This window comes from Parambassis ranga, chromosome 19 (assembly GCF_900634625.1).
Source record: "Parambassis ranga chromosome 19, fParRan2.1, whole genome shotgun sequence".
Classification (NCBI taxonomy): domain Eukaryota; kingdom Metazoa; phylum Chordata; class Actinopteri; family Ambassidae; genus Parambassis; species Parambassis ranga.
Window position 1 is genome coordinate 16,496,236 of NC_041039.1, and position 18,534 is coordinate 16,514,769.

Genomic DNA, 18,534 nt, shown 5'->3' on the forward strand with positions numbered 1-18,534 from the left:
CTTTGGTCACAGTAAAATATTTTTTATTCATTAATGAGAGACTTAAGTAATTTTATATGTTGTGTAATAGATGTGTGTACTGGAGCCAGATGTGTTTAATTAGTGTTTTTTTTTTTTATTAGGGGGATCCCGTTGTTTCTAAATGCAGACCATCTACCACACCCTCTACATTTATATTACAATGACTCCTTCCTGGTTTACCACATGCATCCAGTGTACACAGGCAGGGGTTTACAGCAGAACCACACACTGTTCTAATGCCTCATTAGTGTCTTCTGACTCGTTTAGGCACAGATTATGGAGTTTATATGCTGACTGACTTCCTTACTGACTGACTTATTTACCTGTTAGCGCTGTAATCATAACACACCAGACATTAACATCACCTTAGTCACATCTCACTGCATGCTAATAGATAGATGTTTTTCTGCTGCTGAACACTGTCAAAGCCAAAAAGAGCCTCTAAAACAACCCAAAACATAAGCAACAGGAAGTGCTTCAAGTGGGTATGTGCATCTCCATAACAACTGGTGGATATAGTATTGCACGCTAGAACCCCACCCATGGGTGAAACAATAGTCTTTTGGACCCTTAGGTCTCATTCTAGAAAGGAATAATACCTGGCCTCACTATACTGACCTGAGCTATTTAAACGCTCTATTCTTCAAGTAATCCACAGGGAGTCCACTGCACCAAAGTAAGACATTTAAACACTATCAGATCTGACCTTTTCATCCATGGATGTGTGTGTGTAGTACATGGATGTTATTATGAGATAGACGTGGGTCTGTGCCCCCTCTTTGTCGTCGATTTATGACCAGTCACTTCCTTTGCTTGTGTGTGTGTGTGCGCCATTATGTGCACTTATTCTACAGTCAGGTGGAGGATGATTTATTGTGTATGCACACATACACACACAACTACCGCCCTAACAACAGAAGCCCCCACTGGCTTTGATTGAGTTCCTGAGAAAGAAGCTGTCAGCATGTTTTTATCAGATATTCACGCTTTTGACTTCAAAGTTTCAAATACAATAGGCTTATGTAAGAAGAATGTTGTTTGAAATAGTACAGAATTACAACAAAAAATGACTAATTTTAAACTTCAGATGACTCTTTTTAAAGAATGTGACTGCTAATAGCAGATATATACAGATAATGTTGGCAGTCTTACATGTACACCTTATCCTGAAACAAATCTTTGAAACAATCAAAGTTGACTTGCCAAATCTCATAGGCTGACAGTGAGGGTTGGTTTAGTGGTCTCGTGCCTCAAGATTGTTACAAACTGCCATCTTATCTCTTAGCTCTGGCCCATATGTAGCCAACACACATACACAGTCATTCAACACAGCATCTACCCTCCCTGCTATATTTAGCACCATGCTACATTAGCTTTTCACACTCTGTTGAAAATATACGGTACAGTGAGAGTTAGAGATAAGGCCACTGATTTTGACTCCTTGTGCTTGTGTAATCACATACACGTACATACTGTCTAATGCATAAATACTTAAACTATACTATGTGTACATACTGTTTTTCATAAAGCTCCTTCTCATCCTTCTGTCCATTGTTTTCCTAGGCTGTTAAAATTCCAGGGCTATGACCTCTTCCTCCCTTCACTCCATTTCTTCTTTTTTCCTCCACTGTTTGCCTATACTTTTTTTTCTCCTCCTTGTTACTGCTGTTGAGGTTCGTATGTGTGTGTCTGCATGTCTGTTACAGCTGATAGATGCAGGCCATCTTGTGTTCTGAAATAGCACACACTCCACTCCTTCACTAACCAGAAACAGACCTTGTGAACGTGTGTGTGTGTGTGTGCGCACCCTGACTAAACAAAGCAAAAGCACTTCAATCGGCAGGACCACAGAAAGCCCCCCCTTCACCACTCTGTACGACACACACACACACACACACACCTCCCAACCGCAGCCCAGAGTAGAACACACAGTCCCTGAGGGAGGGAGGAGGGGTCAGGATGAGGGAAGGCATAAACGCCCCCTCCCCTCTAAACCCTCCCAGCAAAGCTCCAGGAGAGGAGGAAACTCAACTTTACACACTTTCTCTGGACCAACACATGCACATGCCTACAGATGGTGAACACCCACCAACTCAAAACTTTCTGTTCCCTTGCGCCTTGGAGAATTTAAGATACACACATGCTGTGGAGTACTTTCTGAGGGAAACTTTCTCACCCAGCTGGTTTTATAGAGGATCTAATGGTTCATAAAGTGGACGGAAAAAAAGAGAAAAACAGTCGAGCAGAGGAAAGGAAGCTTTTTCCCATTTTTTTCTTCAAAGTGAGGTCATCCAGTGGTGGGATCTTCTGTGGACAAGTGGTCTGGACCTGATCAGAGAGCTCCAGACGAGGTCCTCTTCCCCCCCCCCCAACTCCTCCTGTGTTCCTGTCTCCTCCTTTTCATCAGCTTATTTTTACCCTCTGCTCCTCCCACAGCTCATCCTTTAACTATTGCAATTTTTTAAACAAATTGGACCATCCAGTGAAAGGATCTGGCTGAAGGCAGTGGGGAAATAATGTGAACCATGTTTTTTTTTGTTCTGGGAACAGTCCTAAACAGTATCTGTTTCTCCTAAAACTCAGGTGTTCCAATGGCGTCAGTTGGAGAACCTCTACTTCAGAGAGAAGAAGTTTTCAGTGGAAGTTCATGACCCCAGGAGGTAAATTTATATCACAAATGGAATCTGATGTCAGTTTAACATTTGCTTTAGTTTAGTTTTAAAACTTAAGACATTCATTTCTCAAAATAATTGCTGAATGGATCAGTGTTGTCTCATTCACAGTCCTAATTTCTTTGTTCTTGCTATTGATATCTGGTCTCTAGTTAGTATTTAGAAGTGATAGTCATAGATTTTGTGGGGGGGGGCACTGTCAAACACCACTGTGGCATATTTTATGATTTAAACTGCATGCTGTAAATTGCAGGAACAAAGATTAGAAACGGAATTCAGTAATGGTTGCAGTTTGTTTTGGCACTATAGCAAGATGTTAGGGATGTCCTAATAAAAAATGACACTGATTGTGGCCAATAATCTAAGTGTTACATGCATTCACAAACGTATCACACACAATACACGTAGGGCAAACCCCTGATAGTTGACCACAGAAAGACAGATGGCTGTGTAATGCTGTTTTGCAGAGGAAGTGACCTCTCATGTGTTTATTTAACATGTCTATATATGTGAAGTGTTATTCTACAGGCCAAAACAGGGAGGGAATGGGAGAAAAAGAGGCAGACAGGGTGAAACAGAGAGCAGTGGTGTTTTTGTAAAGGAAGCTGTCATTAGCAAAAGATGGTCGGTCGCTCAGCTACAGATGTGTGTTTAAATAAGGACGAATAAACTACAGGGAACATCGTGTGTGGCTTCTCTATCGGCACTCAGGTTTCTTATATCATTCCTCCCTCTTAAGTGGCTGCACTAGTCCTTGGTGTGTTTTTCACAGTTGTAAATCTGTTGCCATCTTTTGTATTCAGTGTATATAAGGAGGCCTTGTGTCCGCTCTTACTGTAGGGCGTCGGTAACGCGAAGGACGTTTGGTCACAGTGGCATTGCTGTGCATACCTGGTACGCCTGTCCTGCCCTCATCAAGTCCATCTGGGCCATGGCCATCAGCCAACACCAGTTCTACCTGGACCGTAAGCAAAGCAAGGTCAGTTTGCCCTACAGGGTTTTAAGTCACACTATATGACAGATCGCAGACATAATTAGAAAGATTTTTTAAACTCTACATGCACGGTCAGCAGGAGTGCTAATTAAGCAGCTAAAAACCCTGTTCATTCTTGTGTACACAGTCGAAGATCCATGCAGCGCGGAGTTTGAGTGAGATTGCTATAGACCTTACGGAAACAGGGACTTTGAAGACCTCCAAACTGGCCAACATGGGCAGCAAGGGCAAGATTATCAGTGGCAGCAGTGGCAGCTTGCTCTCCTCAGGTCAGTATGAGTGTGTTTGAGAGATGATGGGAAAGACTGACAAAGAAAGAGGGAGAGTGATTGATTTGAGTGTGTGTATTCGTCTGTGTTGTGATGAATCATCTTGTTGCCAGCTTGAGGGACAGAAGCAGCTGCAACTGGAAGGAGACCACTGTTTCTCTGCTAAATATCCTCACACACATACTGTACACCCACACCGCCCTGTGTCTTTCAGTATGTATAGAACACCACTCCCACTGTCACACAGACTCATCTACCAGAGGCCCCTGCCTCCTCTAAATTTAGTGGATGTGGGAATGAAAGAAGCAGTGGGCGAGTGTGCAACTTTGCACTGGCCTTTAAAAACAATGCTTATCTGTGTTGACTGTGACAGAAAGATTTGTGCAAGGACCAAAATTAAAGTTGAGAGGAAAATGACCTTTTAAACCCAGACTGCCATCACCAGTGTGTTCTGTACTAGTAAAAGGAGTGCAGCAGTTACACTGATGAGAAACGCAAGTCCTGTAACGCGGTTCTAAAATACAAAGCTTTTAACGAAACTGGTGTCATTCATGATTTAGAAGCAAGCACTTGTGTCTAAACTATGACTACAGTGCCAGCTATTTAGGTATTTCACACCTTACTGAATCGGTTGTTGTTGTCAGGAAAGAAGACACTGTTCTCCTTCTTTAAAGTCCTTCACACTTCTCATTTTGTCTCACCATTGCTTATCTCAGTAGGATTTCTTCCTCCTGTTTTTTTTCTCTTCGGCTATCTCTTATCTTCCTATACTCTCCTACCTGTTGTTCTCTAGTTAAATCGCCATCTGTGCTTAAACAGTGTGTCTCTAATCTTATCTGTCTGTGTCTTGTGATTTCATGATCCCCTGCTAGGCCAGCTCTGCAAAATAAACATTTCACTGGAACTGTTACATGTCAACATTCTATGTGTGGCTACCCAGTTTCTCTCATCAGTTTGAAATTCTGCATGGCTGGAAATTATGTTGCAGAAATATGACACCAGTTTGCACACTACACTGAATGTATATTAGGATAGTTTGTTGGCCACTGCCAAGCTTTGAGTTTCTACAAAACAATAGAAACTATCACCTAAAGAGATTTTTGTGTTTGTGTCACAAACAGCATTAGCAGCGGTAAGTGTTGTGTTGTTTTGTGTGATTGACTGCACAGTGAGTCATGTAGAGGGCACAGAGAGAGCAAGGGGTGTTTGTATTGAGGGTGCATTCTTTGTCATTTCAAACAAGGCTGGCACCGTCTCCGTGCCTTAGATATGTGCGTCACAGACTTTGTCCTAAACTGCCTTTTCCTCTAAACACTCACACACTGACACAAACATGCAACCAAAACTGAGTTTCCTTATCGAAATGTTCCATTCACTTCCCTGTAAACATCCGGCAAGACTAGCAGGTGCACGCACGCTTTCTCCCTCCCTTCCACAATCCGCCTGTACTCGTGACTCCTGCCCTTACGCTATGTGTTGTCTATACCTCTCAGGCTCTCAGGAATCGGACAGCTCCCAGACCGCTAAGAAGGACATGCTGGCAGCACTGAGGGCCCGGCAGGAAGCTCTGGAGGAAACATTAAGACAGAGACTAGAGGAACTCAAGAGTATCTGCATAAGAGAGGCGGTATGAGAAAACACTGACAGAACTGGCAAATACTTTAAAAACTAATTTTATTTTCTAATTTATTTCCCTGGCCTCTCCTCTTCGTATTTTCCAGGAACTGACAGGAAAACTTCCAAAGGAATATCCTCTGGATCCAGGAGAGGAGCCACCCACAGTGAGACGGAAGATTGGTACCGCCTTCAAACTGGATGAGCAGAAAATTCTACCTAAAGGAGAGGTGAGATATCAGCTTCCAGTTCTAGCATCTTGTCATGCTCTCCAATCACCTGTTCCAGACAATCAATAAGTACAAGGCTATCTAGTGGTGTTGCACAAATGCACACTTTTAAATGATCTCTTCTGGCCTTTGCATCCACTCAGATTCTTTGGATGTGAGTTGCATGATGAATATTACAGCTTAAGTAAAAGGAGTTCATTAATGTTTACCTGCCCTCACTGCCTGAAGCAAGCTTTCTTCTAGTTGCTCACACGTTCTGTAGACATTCTTGTGTAAATAGGTCATGATTTCTGGAAAGACAGTTTTGCCTATTTTAAGGTTTTTAATTGTAGTTTTGGCACTGTAAGCAATACTAGTGTCATGTAATTTGATTACATGGTGGAGGAGGCAGGAATCTCACACCATCCAAATGGATAAAAAGGTGTACTCCAGGCCACAAGAAAAATAGAATTAATATGATTTTGGAGTGAACTGTCTTTTTAATACTTTTCAGTGGAAAGAGGTGCTGATCCACGTGTCAGATCCCTTTTGGAATTCATTTTTACAAACAAAGAAACCTGAGAACACAGAATCTCAGGCGTCTTGGACCTTGTAAAAATAGTTACTTGTACTCCTTCTTTGTATTCTTTGCCATGTTTTTATGCCACGGTTAGGTTTTCCAAAGGAGCAGAAATTCTAAATATAGCCTGGCAGCATTCTTGCTTTAGGAAGTGGTGATAGTAGGATTGTGTGTGCGACCACATGTATGCAGGCTGTGTGTGTGTGTGTGTTGTTGAGGTTGTATGCTTTGAAAAGAATCCAGGGACACAATATCACAAAACTGCCTCGTAAGCAGAAAGGTGTTACACCGAGCACCTTAAATTCCTTATATACACACACGATGGGAAACAGAAGCCAGTGTGGCAGCGGTGTGAAGCCACAGTTAGTGAGAGGGATTCCTAAGAACTGAGGTAGTCCAACCCAAGTGAAATCACTGTTTTGTCTCTCTGAAGGCAAGTGAAATCATGTGTGTGCTCTCAGATGTGGATGAGTCAATTACATGCTAGTGTGTGTCACAGGACTAGCATGGGTTTATAATTACATTCACAGGTTTGTGCTGCACTGTTTAACACCACCATATATCACCATGTTGACATACTGTACATTTTGCTGTAGAGTTAATACAGCCAGTGCCATACGTGTAATATATTTGCTGTTTTAGTTGGTCTTCCTAATAGTCTCTGCTCCACAGTTCCCAGGAGAACTGTAGAGAAGGGGAGGATGGATTGATGGAGAGGTGTTATTATTGGGGGACAGAGTGTCTCAATAGAGAATATCCAGTGGTGAGAGAGTGCGCGGCTGCAGCACAGATAAATGATTTCCGTAGTGTGTTTTATCTGGCAAGTCCATGTGTGTGCGTTATAATACGTGTACAAATCAGGAATTGTTGTTTTTGGATTGCTCATAGATTTCTGTTGCTAAATCTGTGAACAGATCCAGTACGTTTGTGTGCTTGTGTTACTCAAAGTTTGCACTCATGTTTGTGTATGTGCCAGGAAGAGGAGCTTGAACGTTTGGAGCGGGAGTTCGCCATTCAGTCCCAGATTACAGAGGCAGCCAGGCGTCTTGCCAGTGATCCTCATGTGAGCAGTAAGAAGCTGAAGAAACAGAGGAAGACTTCTTATCTGAACGCACTGAAGAAGCTCCAGGAAATTGAGAACTCCATTAATGAGTACCGTGTCCGCTCTGGCAAGAAGCCTACGCAGAGAGCGTCACTTATCATAGAAGGTAACAGTGTACTGCGATACACTATCAGGAAATTGTTTTTTATCTCTAGATTGCTGCAAACACAGACATCTGTATTCTTCTCAGGTACTGTGCGAGTGTCGTTGTTTCTGTTTTTGATACAGAAAAGGTTTATAAACATGGATTTTGTATCAGTATAATCTTTAACATTATTTCTTTATTTCTCTGTTCTGTAGAAGCCAATATTTGTTCTGAGGACAGCTCACTGTCTGATGCACTGGTCTTGGATGATGGTGAGTTTCTATCCCAAAGATTCCACAACACCCTCTCATAGCTGTGCTTTAATGGCTCCTGACAACGATTGTATTAATACAATCATTATATACCATTACAAAGGATTATAAGTGGATAAGAATTGTTATAAGGATAATCCCTCAAAGTTTGCTGCCCTTCACGTATAGAGGGTACTCCTTCATGTGGTACTGCGAGGAGGGTTGCAGCAAGTGGATAACATTTAATTCATTGTTATCCACTTATAATCCCTCAAGGTTTTTTGAATTATTGCTTTTTTTCAGATGATCCTCAAGTTACAGGTACCCCCACCTTCTCTCCGGTAGCATCTCCTCACAAGGGCCTCCCTCCACGGCCACCATCTCACAGTCGCCCCCCGCCACCCCAGTCCCTGGATGGCCTGCGACACCTGCACTACACACGCTCTGACTATGATAAATCCCCCATCAAACCGAAAATGTGGAGCGAATCATCACTAGATGAGCCCTACGAAAAAGTCAAGAAACGCTCCTCTCATTCCAGGTATGTGAGAGCTTATCTGAGCTATCTATAGCGTGTTTATGTACCAGCCTTAGACTGCTCAGAATTAATATCACGGTAACCTCTACCCAGGGCAATTAGTTCTCTAAATTGTGCAGTCCAGTGAGCTGCAACCAGCTGTAAAAAACAGATGATGAATAATGTATTGTAATTGTATTTTTGTCAAGTCACAGACGTTTCCCAAGCTCTGGCAGTACCGATGCAGGAGGTAGCAACTCCCTGCAGAGCAGCCCCATCAGGAGTCTCCCTCACTGGAACTCTCAGTCCAGCATGCCATCAACCCCAGACCTGAGGACCAGGACCCCACACTATGTACATTCCACCAGGTCAGTCAGTCGTGTCCTCTTTTATTCTGCTTCTCATGTTACTTTTTCATTTTACAAATGCAGTTATAAAAAAACGAAACATATTTTCTTGTGAAAAATATCAGTCTGTCGAGTACAAGCTCACTAATTTCTTTGAACATTTTTGTAATCCTTCATGTCACAGGTCAGTGGACATTAGTCCCACACGTCTGCACAGTCTCTCTCAGCACTTTAGGAACCGCAGCTCCAGCCTTGAGTCCCAGGGCAAACTGCTGGCGTCCGACCCTGACGCGCACCCGCACACGCTGGGCAGCCCTGAGTTTTTCCTCGGCCCAGGACGCAGCTCCAATGGCTCTGACCCACTAGATGACTGTTCATCCTGCACCAGCCAAAGCAGCTCAGAACATTACTACCCCTCCGGTGGACCTCCTGGCAGCAACCCTAACTACTCTACTCTGGGAGAGGACTCACCCTCCAAAGCTAGGCAGAGGCAAAGGCAGAGGCACAGGTAAGGACTGGAAAATACAAAACTAATAAGTAATCAGACATTTCTGTGTGACTGACAGTTTGTTTTCTCCTCAGATCTGCAGGTCAATTGGGTTCCTCTAACTCTGGCTCTATGCCTAACCTGGCAGCTAAAAACGGCTCTAGTGGAGGAACAGGTGGAGGTGGGGTGGGAGGGGGACACCATGGTGTCTACCTCCACAGTCAGAGCCAACCCTCCTCCCAGTACCGCATCAAGGAGTACCCTCTATACGTGGAGGGCAGCACCAACCCCGTGGTGGTGCGCAGCCTGGAAAGTGATCAGGAGGGCCACTACAGTGTGAAGGCTCAGTTCAAGACTTCAAGCTCCTACACGGCCGGGGGACTGTACAAGGAGGCCTGGGGGGGAGAAGAGGGAGGTGAGGGAAGTGGCCGACTCACGCCGTCACGCTCACAGATCGTACGAACTCCGTCACTGGGGCGAGAGGGTGGTGGAGGGGGGAGGGCAGCAGTCTCTGAAGAGCTGCGGTGCTGGTACCAGAGGTCTTCAGGGAGCCTGAAGGAGAGGAGTCATTCACATTCAGGATCCACGTCCTCCGAGACCGGGTCACAGCAAGGCACTCTAGGACATGGTCGAGGAAGTAGACTAGGGACACTCGCCAAGGGCTCACCAGGTAGGACATAAGCTTCACATGATATTTAAGTGTTACTATTGCTAGAGAATTAAAACATATGCCCTGTGTGAGGCTCGAACTCACGACCTTCAGATTATGAGACTGACGCGCTGCCTACTGCGCCAACAAGGCTTGGCGTCTATCAAAAATGGTGTACATTCTCAGCGTTTTTTTACGTCTGTGTCAATTTTGTGATGTGTTTTGTCAAGAACAGACCAATTTGTTGTTTCACAAAGATAAAACAACCAATGACTCTAAAGGGAAGCATAGTAGCATAGTGAGGTCCACTGCAGCTTGAATGTTTTGCTTGCCTTTACAGTTTGTTTTAAGTAATATAAAGAAAACTAAATGTGGAGGAAATTGTTCAGAAGACACTCCAGGTGAACCGCCTTGCAGAAATGATCCTTGGAGACATGTTGGGTTAGGTTGACCAACTATATACCTATCAGATTAAAATAGCCATGTTGTGGAAGTGTTACTATTGCCAGAGATTTAAAACATGTGCCCCGTGTGAGGCTCGAACTCACGACCTTCAGATTATGAGACTGACGCGCTGCCAACTGCGCCAACGAGGCCTGATCTCCAGCATTCAGTCACATGACCTCTGCAGCAAATGGCAAAGGTCATGTCACATAAACCTCACGTGACCCACATAGTTAGAATTCCTTTGCCTCTCACCTTATTGTAGCTTCTGTCCTTTTTTTCTCTTTAGCTGCCTCCCCTCACAGCCAGAGGAGTATGACGCCCTCCAGTGAGCACGCAGCCACGCCCACACCCCCCTGTAGCCCACAGCACATCATCAACTGGCAGAGCGGGTAAGAGACCCACTACCACAAATGCAGTGGTGGACAGGGTACAAAAAAATGTTTTTTAAGGATTGCATTCTGGTTGCTCAGCTTCTTACTGGCCTTTGTCACTTATCCACACTCACATGCTTTGACTGTCCTATCTGTGTCACTTAACATTGTTAGACTAATCCTAAGGGGTTGATTTTTCATTGTTCATTTTTTCTTCTCTTTTCCCTGGTTTCCTGGTATGTCTCACATTGTCTGTCTTTTCCTCATGAAAACACATTCTTATTACTTAATATTTGTCATTTCTCTCTTGTCTGTCTTTCTGTCTATACTAACCCTGCTTCCCTTATGTGTGTGTGTCCTTTCTCTTGGTTTAGAGGCACAGCAGACAGCTCTCCTACTGAGGACGTCTGTCAGTCTCCCCCTCAGCCCAGCTCTGATGCATAGAGGTACCGTCTGTGGTCAAAAATCTATAGTGTAGTGTTGGGTAAACATGACAGAAAGTATTTATGATTATGGTGAGGGCTAGATTTACACACAATCAGATCTTTATGTACAGATATCTCTCAGTAAAGGGCTACAAAAATACTGCAACATGTGAAGCACTGATATTATCATCTGTGGGGGGGCTGACAATGGGGCGGGTTCATGTCTCTATGGTGGTGGAGGTACAGTATGTGTGTCTCTCTCTGGCTGTATCTTTGCATGTGCTCTGCTGTGATGCTTCACTGTGGTACAGAATCTACTAATAATTATGCTTCACCAAGAACTGTAATGAAACAGACACACATTTGTCATGTCTTTAATGAAACTCGTGGTCCACGTTGCTCTGCAGGTCTTTTGGTGACAGCTGTTTTCTCAGCAGCCCGCTGTGTTCAGAGCTGGCAGATGTGCAGTGGTATGGACAAGACAAGGCCAAACCTGGAACACTGGTCTGAGACCTTCCTGTAGGGCCTAGCAAAGTCCCATTGCCCTCTCCTACTGCCTCTCCGCTGTCCCTCACTACTACCCATCAACAACCAACAACCTCATCCTTAAAGCCCTACAAAAACTTTGCCCTGGCTGGACTGGCGGACTGGACATGAGCCTCCCTCCTCCTTCAATCTCACCACCTCTTTATTAAGCTCTGTGTATCACAGCTCAGCTGGACAGGGACACGCTTGCTGGGCTCTGATAAGGGCTGATTTCACAGGACAGACTGAGAAGTGCCACCTCAGCTGTTGAACTGTCACCCTGCAGCACCACAGAGCCCTTTCTTTTATTCACTTTCTGCAGCACACAAGCAACCGGGGCAACGGAAAACAAGTGATGGGAAGAGAGAGCACAGAAGAATATTGATTTACACAAGACTCAACAAAACCAACATATGCCATTCCTAGATCTGTTTCATAGCTTATCTTTGGTCCCCAACTTTACTGTACTGCCACCTGATCAGAGGATACCTGCTGGATTTGAGCCACTAGTTTAAAACACATTCTAGGCCCAAGTGTGTTGCGGTTCATCAGTCCCACTAATGTTTGTCTCGTTTCCCTCTCTGCATATTTATAAAAAGAGAAGATGATACTTTTCACAAAAACTAGATTAGCTCCCAGTGTAATCCACAACCAAAGACAGCTGCTGGTCTGAGTCAGTATGAGAGATGATATGGCAAAGGTTTGGGGACGCTCTCTTGGACTATAGCAATAACAACACTTGTCTATGAAGTGGTTTGAGTGATTTGAAGCAGGCATTTATCCATGTTCTCTGGTGATACTGTGATCATTAGTGCATCATAGGGAGAATTTGGAGTTGTGGTTATTGGCATCAATCTATGCTTTTTTCATGTTTGTTTGGCCACTCGGTGGATTGTGATCACTACCTGAGCCAGAGTGTGGGCTGCAGTTTGGATGTTGAAACAAAATCTTCTGTCTTCAGCTTTTCATGTTTTTTACATTTTGACCTCTGAAAGTAAAAGTTGGCTGTTGACATGTTGACATCTGTTGGCTTTACTCATGTAACCCCCCCCCCCTCTGTTCTCAGCTCTTGAGTATGTCAGTCCCTTTATAGCACTGTTTATTATAACAGTTCTGTCTATGACAGAAGAAACCTGATCAAACATACTGTATACGTTCTAAACATGCTGGTGCTTAATGGAATGATTGATATGGTTTTGGCCTGGGGTAGAAGGAGTCAATTTTAGAAAACCTAATGCAGCACATTTATTATAGCTATCTGCTACATTTATACACTTAGCTCAGTCATTTGGGAGATTGGTTTTTGTTTGTGCCTGAAGAAAGAGACTGAAAAATGGTGACTGGAGAGCTCCTTTATCTTAGAGAAAAGGTAAGAGCCTATGGGTGACAAATCCAGAGAGTAGGGAGGTGTTGGAGGAGTTCAAATCCATATTCACATCAGCTTTATTACTGTAGGGTATTTACAAAGGAAGTGGTCTTTTACAGTCTTAGAAAAACCTAGAGCCTGGATCTAGTGGCAAGTGAAACTTTTAACAGGAAGAAACCTGAAGACAGTGCTGAGACTACTACAGAAGTTACACTGCAACATGCTCACAATAAGAGCTGAATCTCCTTCTGCCTTAGGCCATAAACTTATCAATCACCCTATGCATATGTGTACTGTATTTTAGTGCTGAAACTATCTGAAACTACACATCCCCACAGTCTGATGGCATTCAGCACTGGCAGAGAAGCCAGAAGACATCAGGTGTCATCAGTCATATTTTGTCCTGAAAGCACAACATGAACAGTGTCTTTGAGGGCTGGACCTGCAAGTGAGCACGTCCTCATATCAAAGTACAGCCACAATGTATGTATGGATTTCAGGTTTAGTGAGGACGTAACACCCCCCCCATGCTGTCAGGGCAAAAAAGAATACACAGTCTGTAACCCTCTCATACAGAGAGTATTCACATCCCTCACATCCCCACTCTACAGATATTCAGAACAGGGTTAGAAAAGCACACCTGGTTTTCTATGAAGGCACTCTAGCTGAACCTGTCTCACTTCATCTTCCCTTAACAATGCTCGCTTTTGTTTTGTATTTGCACAAATCTGAGTAAATCAGATGTCACTAAAATTATGACAGATAATCCCCACAGCACCATTTAGGCCCCATAAAAGGTGTACCGTGGTCCTTTATCGTGATGTGTTTCCTTTTACACACTAACTGCCTGTCAGCTGTTGTAAGTTGCCACTTGTTTAAGTCAGAAGGGTTCGCCCGCTCCCTGCATGGTTGCTTCTCCAGGAGTTCTACAGCCATACTTTGAATTTCTTCGAAAAGTCTTTACCCAAACCTGGAACCAGCACTCTGTGGTTACCAGCTAATCAGAATTTAGCACTCACACTCATGCATGCCCTGCAGATTCACTGACAAATGAAGATTCCCCAATAACAGCGTCTACATGCTAATGTTTAGCACGTTTTTGCTCCATAGTGTTGCCCCACCCCTTGAAGAATACCTTGTTGTAATCTCTGACCTCTGAGCCTGTTGTGAAGAAGAAGTGTGACCTCCCTCTCCCCTCCGTAGTTCCAACATGTTTTCTGTGCTCCATCACAAACGTATGAAGTTTTTGTAATACTCCAAGAGAAATGAACTATTTTATCAGTCTTTACCTGTATGTACGGAGGGGCACTGTTAGGTTTTGTGGGGTTTTTAACATTCACATCCATTGTTTTAACAATGTTCCATTTTATATAAACCAGTATTGTTCTTCTTTTGAGTTCTGACATTGTAACAACCCTTTCAGGTGCTACAAAATGACCAGTTACTGCTTTGTCACGTAGGATCTAGACATCATTGTTATCAATAGATTCAATACCAGATGTGCAAACGGAGCTTATTTTAACAGACAGTTTAATAGTAGAACACTTCCTCTACCAGACAATAGAGCATGTAACTCGATTTTATCAGTTCTGTTCAACTGTAACAATACATTAAAAAGGTGTTGTAGAAAAAAAAAGGTGGAATTGACCTAAAAAAAACTAAATTCCACAGTTAATTTATTCTTTTTTCTATTAAGAATTTGTATAGTAACTTTACATTTTTCAAAACTGTGTTGTTGGAAATTGATGATGAATTTTCAAGATGGTGGTTCTTGAGAGTAAGAAAATAAATTATTGATGAATGTTCTCAAGATAATGTCTTTTGTCTGATTTCTTTTTTTATTTTAGCATCATTCATCTGTTCGTTTCAATCTTGTCGGCACAATATTTTAAGAATGTTTTGACACAATGATCAAATTTGGTACAAACAGTTTAGTTGGACTGAAGGTTGAACTGATGAAAATATTGTGCTGAAAGATTAGGCTCACTGTGAGCACAGAAAGTTTTGGCCATAACTTTAAAAGGAGTTTTTTCACATTTGCCACAAACGTTTACTTAGATTGAAAAGGTCAGATTTTAGGCATAAATACTTCAAACGCAACATTCTCTTATACAAATATGAGCCTGGACAGACAGAGAGACTTGACTGTTTTAACACAGGAGTACAAGACCCTGATTCTAGCTTCCAGAGTCTCAGATCAGATCCCTCCAAGTCATCCAGCTGTGAGGTCAAAGCATCAGTCAGACTAATCAGAAGGAATCCTAACATGTAGTCACCGCTTCCGCTCCTCCGGACACACTCACTCTCTTGTCATCCAGTCACTTCCCCTCCGCTCTCCTCTCACAGCAGTTTCCTGTGGGGTCAAAAGAAAGAAACACTCTAAACATTAAAGATATTACTCAGCAGTCCGCTATGTCTGATCACACAAGCATCTGACCCAACAGATTAAGTGCACAACATATGTGTGCAGACAACAAACACACAAACAGTAGTTGTGATCCTTTCTGACTATGTGTGGTGAGGACAGCAGACCTTATCATCCTGCTTTTGTTTGTATGGGATCTGTGTCTATTTTCTAATGAATCCCATGTTACTCTTTGTACTTGTGTGTTACCATAGCAGCTCACCCAACCAGGCAGCAGCTGGAAGCTGTTAGCCAGACATGCCGTGAGAAAGTAGCTGCTCTGTGAATTTTTTTTTTTTTTTTTTTACTCGTATGAGTCTGTTTGTGTGTGTGAGTTCTTTCTTGCAGCAGTGGTGAGTGACCTCGCTTTATTTTCTTAATGAAATCTTCCTTCAGTGAAACACACCACACCCTGTGGTGCATGTGTACTCTGTGTTCTATTAGACATGTGTGTGAGGAACAGATGGAGATTTAAAGACATTAGACCAAGTTTAGCTTTCTGACCAGAAAGATTTATTTACAATCAGTCCCTGTTAGATTCCATCTGTGAATGATAACAGCAGATCATATTGTTATTTAGTCAACATGTTTCAACCATCTCAACAAAGTTAATATCTGGAAACCACATACTCCAACTTTATTCTGTGGGAGTGGATCATTGTATGACACTGAACAGCAAGAAAAACCTCTAACAATGCTGCCATCTAGTGTCCAAAACCCAACAGCATCTGACAAAATGAAAACATTGACACCAGATTTTACCTGTTAGACATAGATTTACTAAAGGAAGTGAGTATCAATTAATATCTTGAGAGGAGCTGACAGTCATTAACGCAATATATATTCATCACAATGTTGTCTAAAGATTGCACCAACAATTTCACACAGTGCATTTTCAGTACCAGTAACTTTGCACACAGGAGTGACTTTACAGCGTTCTGAATGGTTGTGTCCTGCTGAGGAGTGGAAACAGATTTCACAGATTATATTCCACTTGTTCCAGTAGAGACCCATTGGTGTCATCTGGATTCTGTGATGAAGAAAAGCATCCCGGCTGTGTTAGAATACAACAATTTGTACACAGATCTGTCACAGGTCCCTGTCTGACAAATATGCCACTTATCCCCCTTATGGAGTACAAACTCTGACCACCCTCAGAGCTTGATGATGGTTGATTTAGTCTTGAAGCATCTTTCTGCTGAGTTATTTTTCTTTGTGTGAAGTGATGTTGTCTTTAAAGATGGTGACAATCATAAGAATCCTGCGGTATTTACCTGTGAGATGCGACAGTAGGCCTGCGGGGAGCTGTAGCGACGCAGGCCTCTCCAGGACAGGAAAAGAATGTAGACTGATGCCAGAAAACACTGCACAGCAAACACTATGGAGCTCACCTTTGCAACATATGAACCAGCATGCTGAAAGAGAAGAAGACAAAACACCAAAGCTTCATAAATCTCTGCATCATTTAGTTTAAAACGTGCTTCTGTGCCTGCAGAGCCACCTGTTGATGCGTGCTGAGTGCAGCCGGCTGCACAGGACTGAGACTGTTAGCCAGCAGAGCCGAAAATCCAAACAGGAGACTGAAGAGGTTCATCCCCATCAGACTGAGGATCTGTTTGTTAGGAGAGTAAATTTAAAGATTTCTCCTGTTAGTAATTATGCTTAGTGTCCGTGTCAGCAGTGACAGTTTACCTTTAATTTATCGGCTTTCCTCTGAACTTCCATTGCCAGACAGCCCGCAGCCACATACTGTAACAACACACACAGCTATAACCTTCTTAACTCTGTTAAAGAAAACACACTGGAGCTGTGTTGATGTGGACTCACAAATAAGCTTGGCCATACTGGTGTTGTCATGGAGACAGCACAGTTGTAGCTCACACATGCATGAGTGACTGTGGTCAGTATGCAGGCTAATGCAGAGATGACCTGAATCACCTGAAAGGGGAAAGCAGAAAATTCAATGAGTAATGTAAACGTTTTTTTTTTTTAATGTTGTTGAATAGTTTGTAGAGAACACAGCATCGTACCCCAGAGACCAGAAGTCTAGTGTTAACCACAGTCCCAAACCAACGATGAATCCTGGCATTGTTTAGCTCACCATTATTGGTGGCCTGGGTCAGAGGAGGGGTTGAGGGTGTCTCCTTAAAGAACACGTGGTACAGCCCCTCCTGGAACATGTTCTGCATCATCTGTGGGGGGAAGAAATCAAGTTAGTGTTTTTGAAAACTGACAGTTTGTTGTATGAAGACCAGCCCATATGTTATTGCTGAAATCATGAGGCGTACACACACCTTTAGTTCAGATTTCTTACTTAACTGTAATCATTTTAATATGATACGTACCTTCTCTAAAAGCTGGAAAACTCCAGATATCCACAGGCCTTCATGTCAGAAAACAAAAAGTCATCAAGGATTTAAACAGTGTTTCTCATTGCTGCTGTTACTCCTCGGTGACGTACGGCAGATCCAGAGGGTCAAAGTTCACTTTAGTTGCATGATAATAAACGGTCAATGTTCACTCCGGAAGAAGTGAATCGGCGAGATGGCTGGCCGTGACTAAAGAGCTTATCAGCATGTAGGCAGGACATCCAACTACAAAACGCTGAAATATTCAAAGAAATCGAAAAAGCAGTGACATCCAATGAGCTATTATATATCATGTATATGTTTACAGCTGATGCAAGTGACCAGCTGATGCACAACAACACAGCTGCTGTGTCACACAGCAGTCTGAGCATCTCAGGCAGATGGCCTCAGATTTAGAGGGCCTATAAATGGAACAAGCCGGTTCTGTCTCTGTCTCTTGCTGGCAGTGTTTCTGTGTCATTGTCCTCCTCTCTCCCGCCTGTGTACAGGTCATCCAATCTGCGGAAATGTGACCCCCATTGAGTCAAGCTACTGCTTCTTATCAGAGTCATCTGAGGCGTTGATGGAGCTCAGAGCCTGTGCCTTCATAGTCAAACACCAGCAGAGAGTCAGAGGTCAGCTGTGGGGTCACTGTCTGCAGCACACAGCTTCTACAGACACACATAAAAGAAACACGTCAGTGGATGAGAGCCGTATCACCTACAGCTGTATGTATATGATGGCATCATACATCATGGCATCATATTGATGCTGTAACATCACTCACACCCTCAGTGAAGCTGTCGGACTCCTCAGTGGCTTGGATTTGAAGGCGGCAGTGGGCGGTTTAG

At 43.2% G+C, this 18,534-nt stretch overlaps 2 protein-coding genes and 2 non-coding genes across 13 annotated transcripts in view; 1 reads left to right on the plus strand and 3 right to left on the minus strand.

Moving 5' to 3' along the window:
• Nucleotides 1-14,743, plus strand: part of frmd4a (FERM domain containing 4A) — a 59,648-nt gene extending 44,905 nt beyond the window's left edge. For 6 of the 10 annotated variants that reach the window (XM_028430264.1, XM_028430263.1, XM_028430265.1 and 3 more), the window contains 13 exons: nucleotides 2,605-2,681; nucleotides 3,531-3,672; nucleotides 3,815-3,956; nucleotides 5,450-5,583; nucleotides 5,678-5,800; nucleotides 7,336-7,567; nucleotides 7,762-7,818; nucleotides 8,101-8,338; nucleotides 8,524-8,682; nucleotides 8,846-9,169; nucleotides 9,244-9,818; nucleotides 10,531-10,633; nucleotides 11,448-14,743. In XM_028430264.1, coding sequence (XP_028286065.1) covers nucleotides 2,605-2,681; nucleotides 3,531-3,672; nucleotides 3,815-3,956; nucleotides 5,450-5,583; nucleotides 5,678-5,800; nucleotides 7,336-7,567; nucleotides 7,762-7,818; nucleotides 8,101-8,338; nucleotides 8,524-8,682; nucleotides 8,846-9,169; nucleotides 9,244-9,818; nucleotides 10,531-10,633; nucleotides 11,448-11,550 — 2,409 coding nt within the window. In that variant the 3' untranslated portion in view covers nucleotides 11,551-14,743. Of the gene's footprint in view, nucleotides 1-1,114; nucleotides 2,373-2,604; nucleotides 2,682-3,530; nucleotides 3,673-3,814; nucleotides 3,957-5,449; nucleotides 5,584-5,677; nucleotides 5,801-7,335; nucleotides 7,568-7,761; nucleotides 7,819-8,100; nucleotides 8,339-8,523; nucleotides 8,683-8,845; nucleotides 9,170-9,243; nucleotides 9,819-10,530; nucleotides 10,634-10,989; nucleotides 11,062-11,447 lie in introns of those variants that run through there. The other 4 variants (XM_028430268.1, XM_028430261.1, XM_028430267.1 and 1 more) reach the window with 3 other exon arrangements.
• Nucleotides 9,878-9,950, minus strand: trnam-cau (transfer RNA methionine (anticodon CAU)). The gene has a single exon. It is a non-coding gene; the product is annotated as a tRNA-Met (tRNA).
• trnam-cau (transfer RNA methionine (anticodon CAU)) lies at nucleotides 10,321-10,393 on the minus strand. The gene has a single exon. It is a non-coding gene; the product is annotated as a tRNA-Met (tRNA).
• A 1,297-nt stretch (nucleotides 14,744-16,040) lies between the features above and the next one.
• tmem253 (transmembrane protein 253) lies at nucleotides 16,041-17,798 on the minus strand. Its single transcript, XM_028431812.1, has 7 exons — nucleotides 17,681-17,798; nucleotides 17,366-17,527; nucleotides 17,163-17,273; nucleotides 17,028-17,084; nucleotides 16,837-16,947; nucleotides 16,610-16,750; nucleotides 16,041-16,365 (listed from the first exon to the last, which is right to left on the minus strand). The coding sequence occupies exons 2-7, from the start codon at nucleotides 17,525-17,527 to the stop codon at nucleotides 16,312-16,314; spliced, it is 636 nt and encodes a 211-aa protein (XP_028287613.1). The 5' UTR covers nucleotides 17,681-17,798; the 3' UTR covers nucleotides 16,041-16,311.
• Between the last annotated feature and the right edge of the window lie 736 nt (nucleotides 17,799-18,534).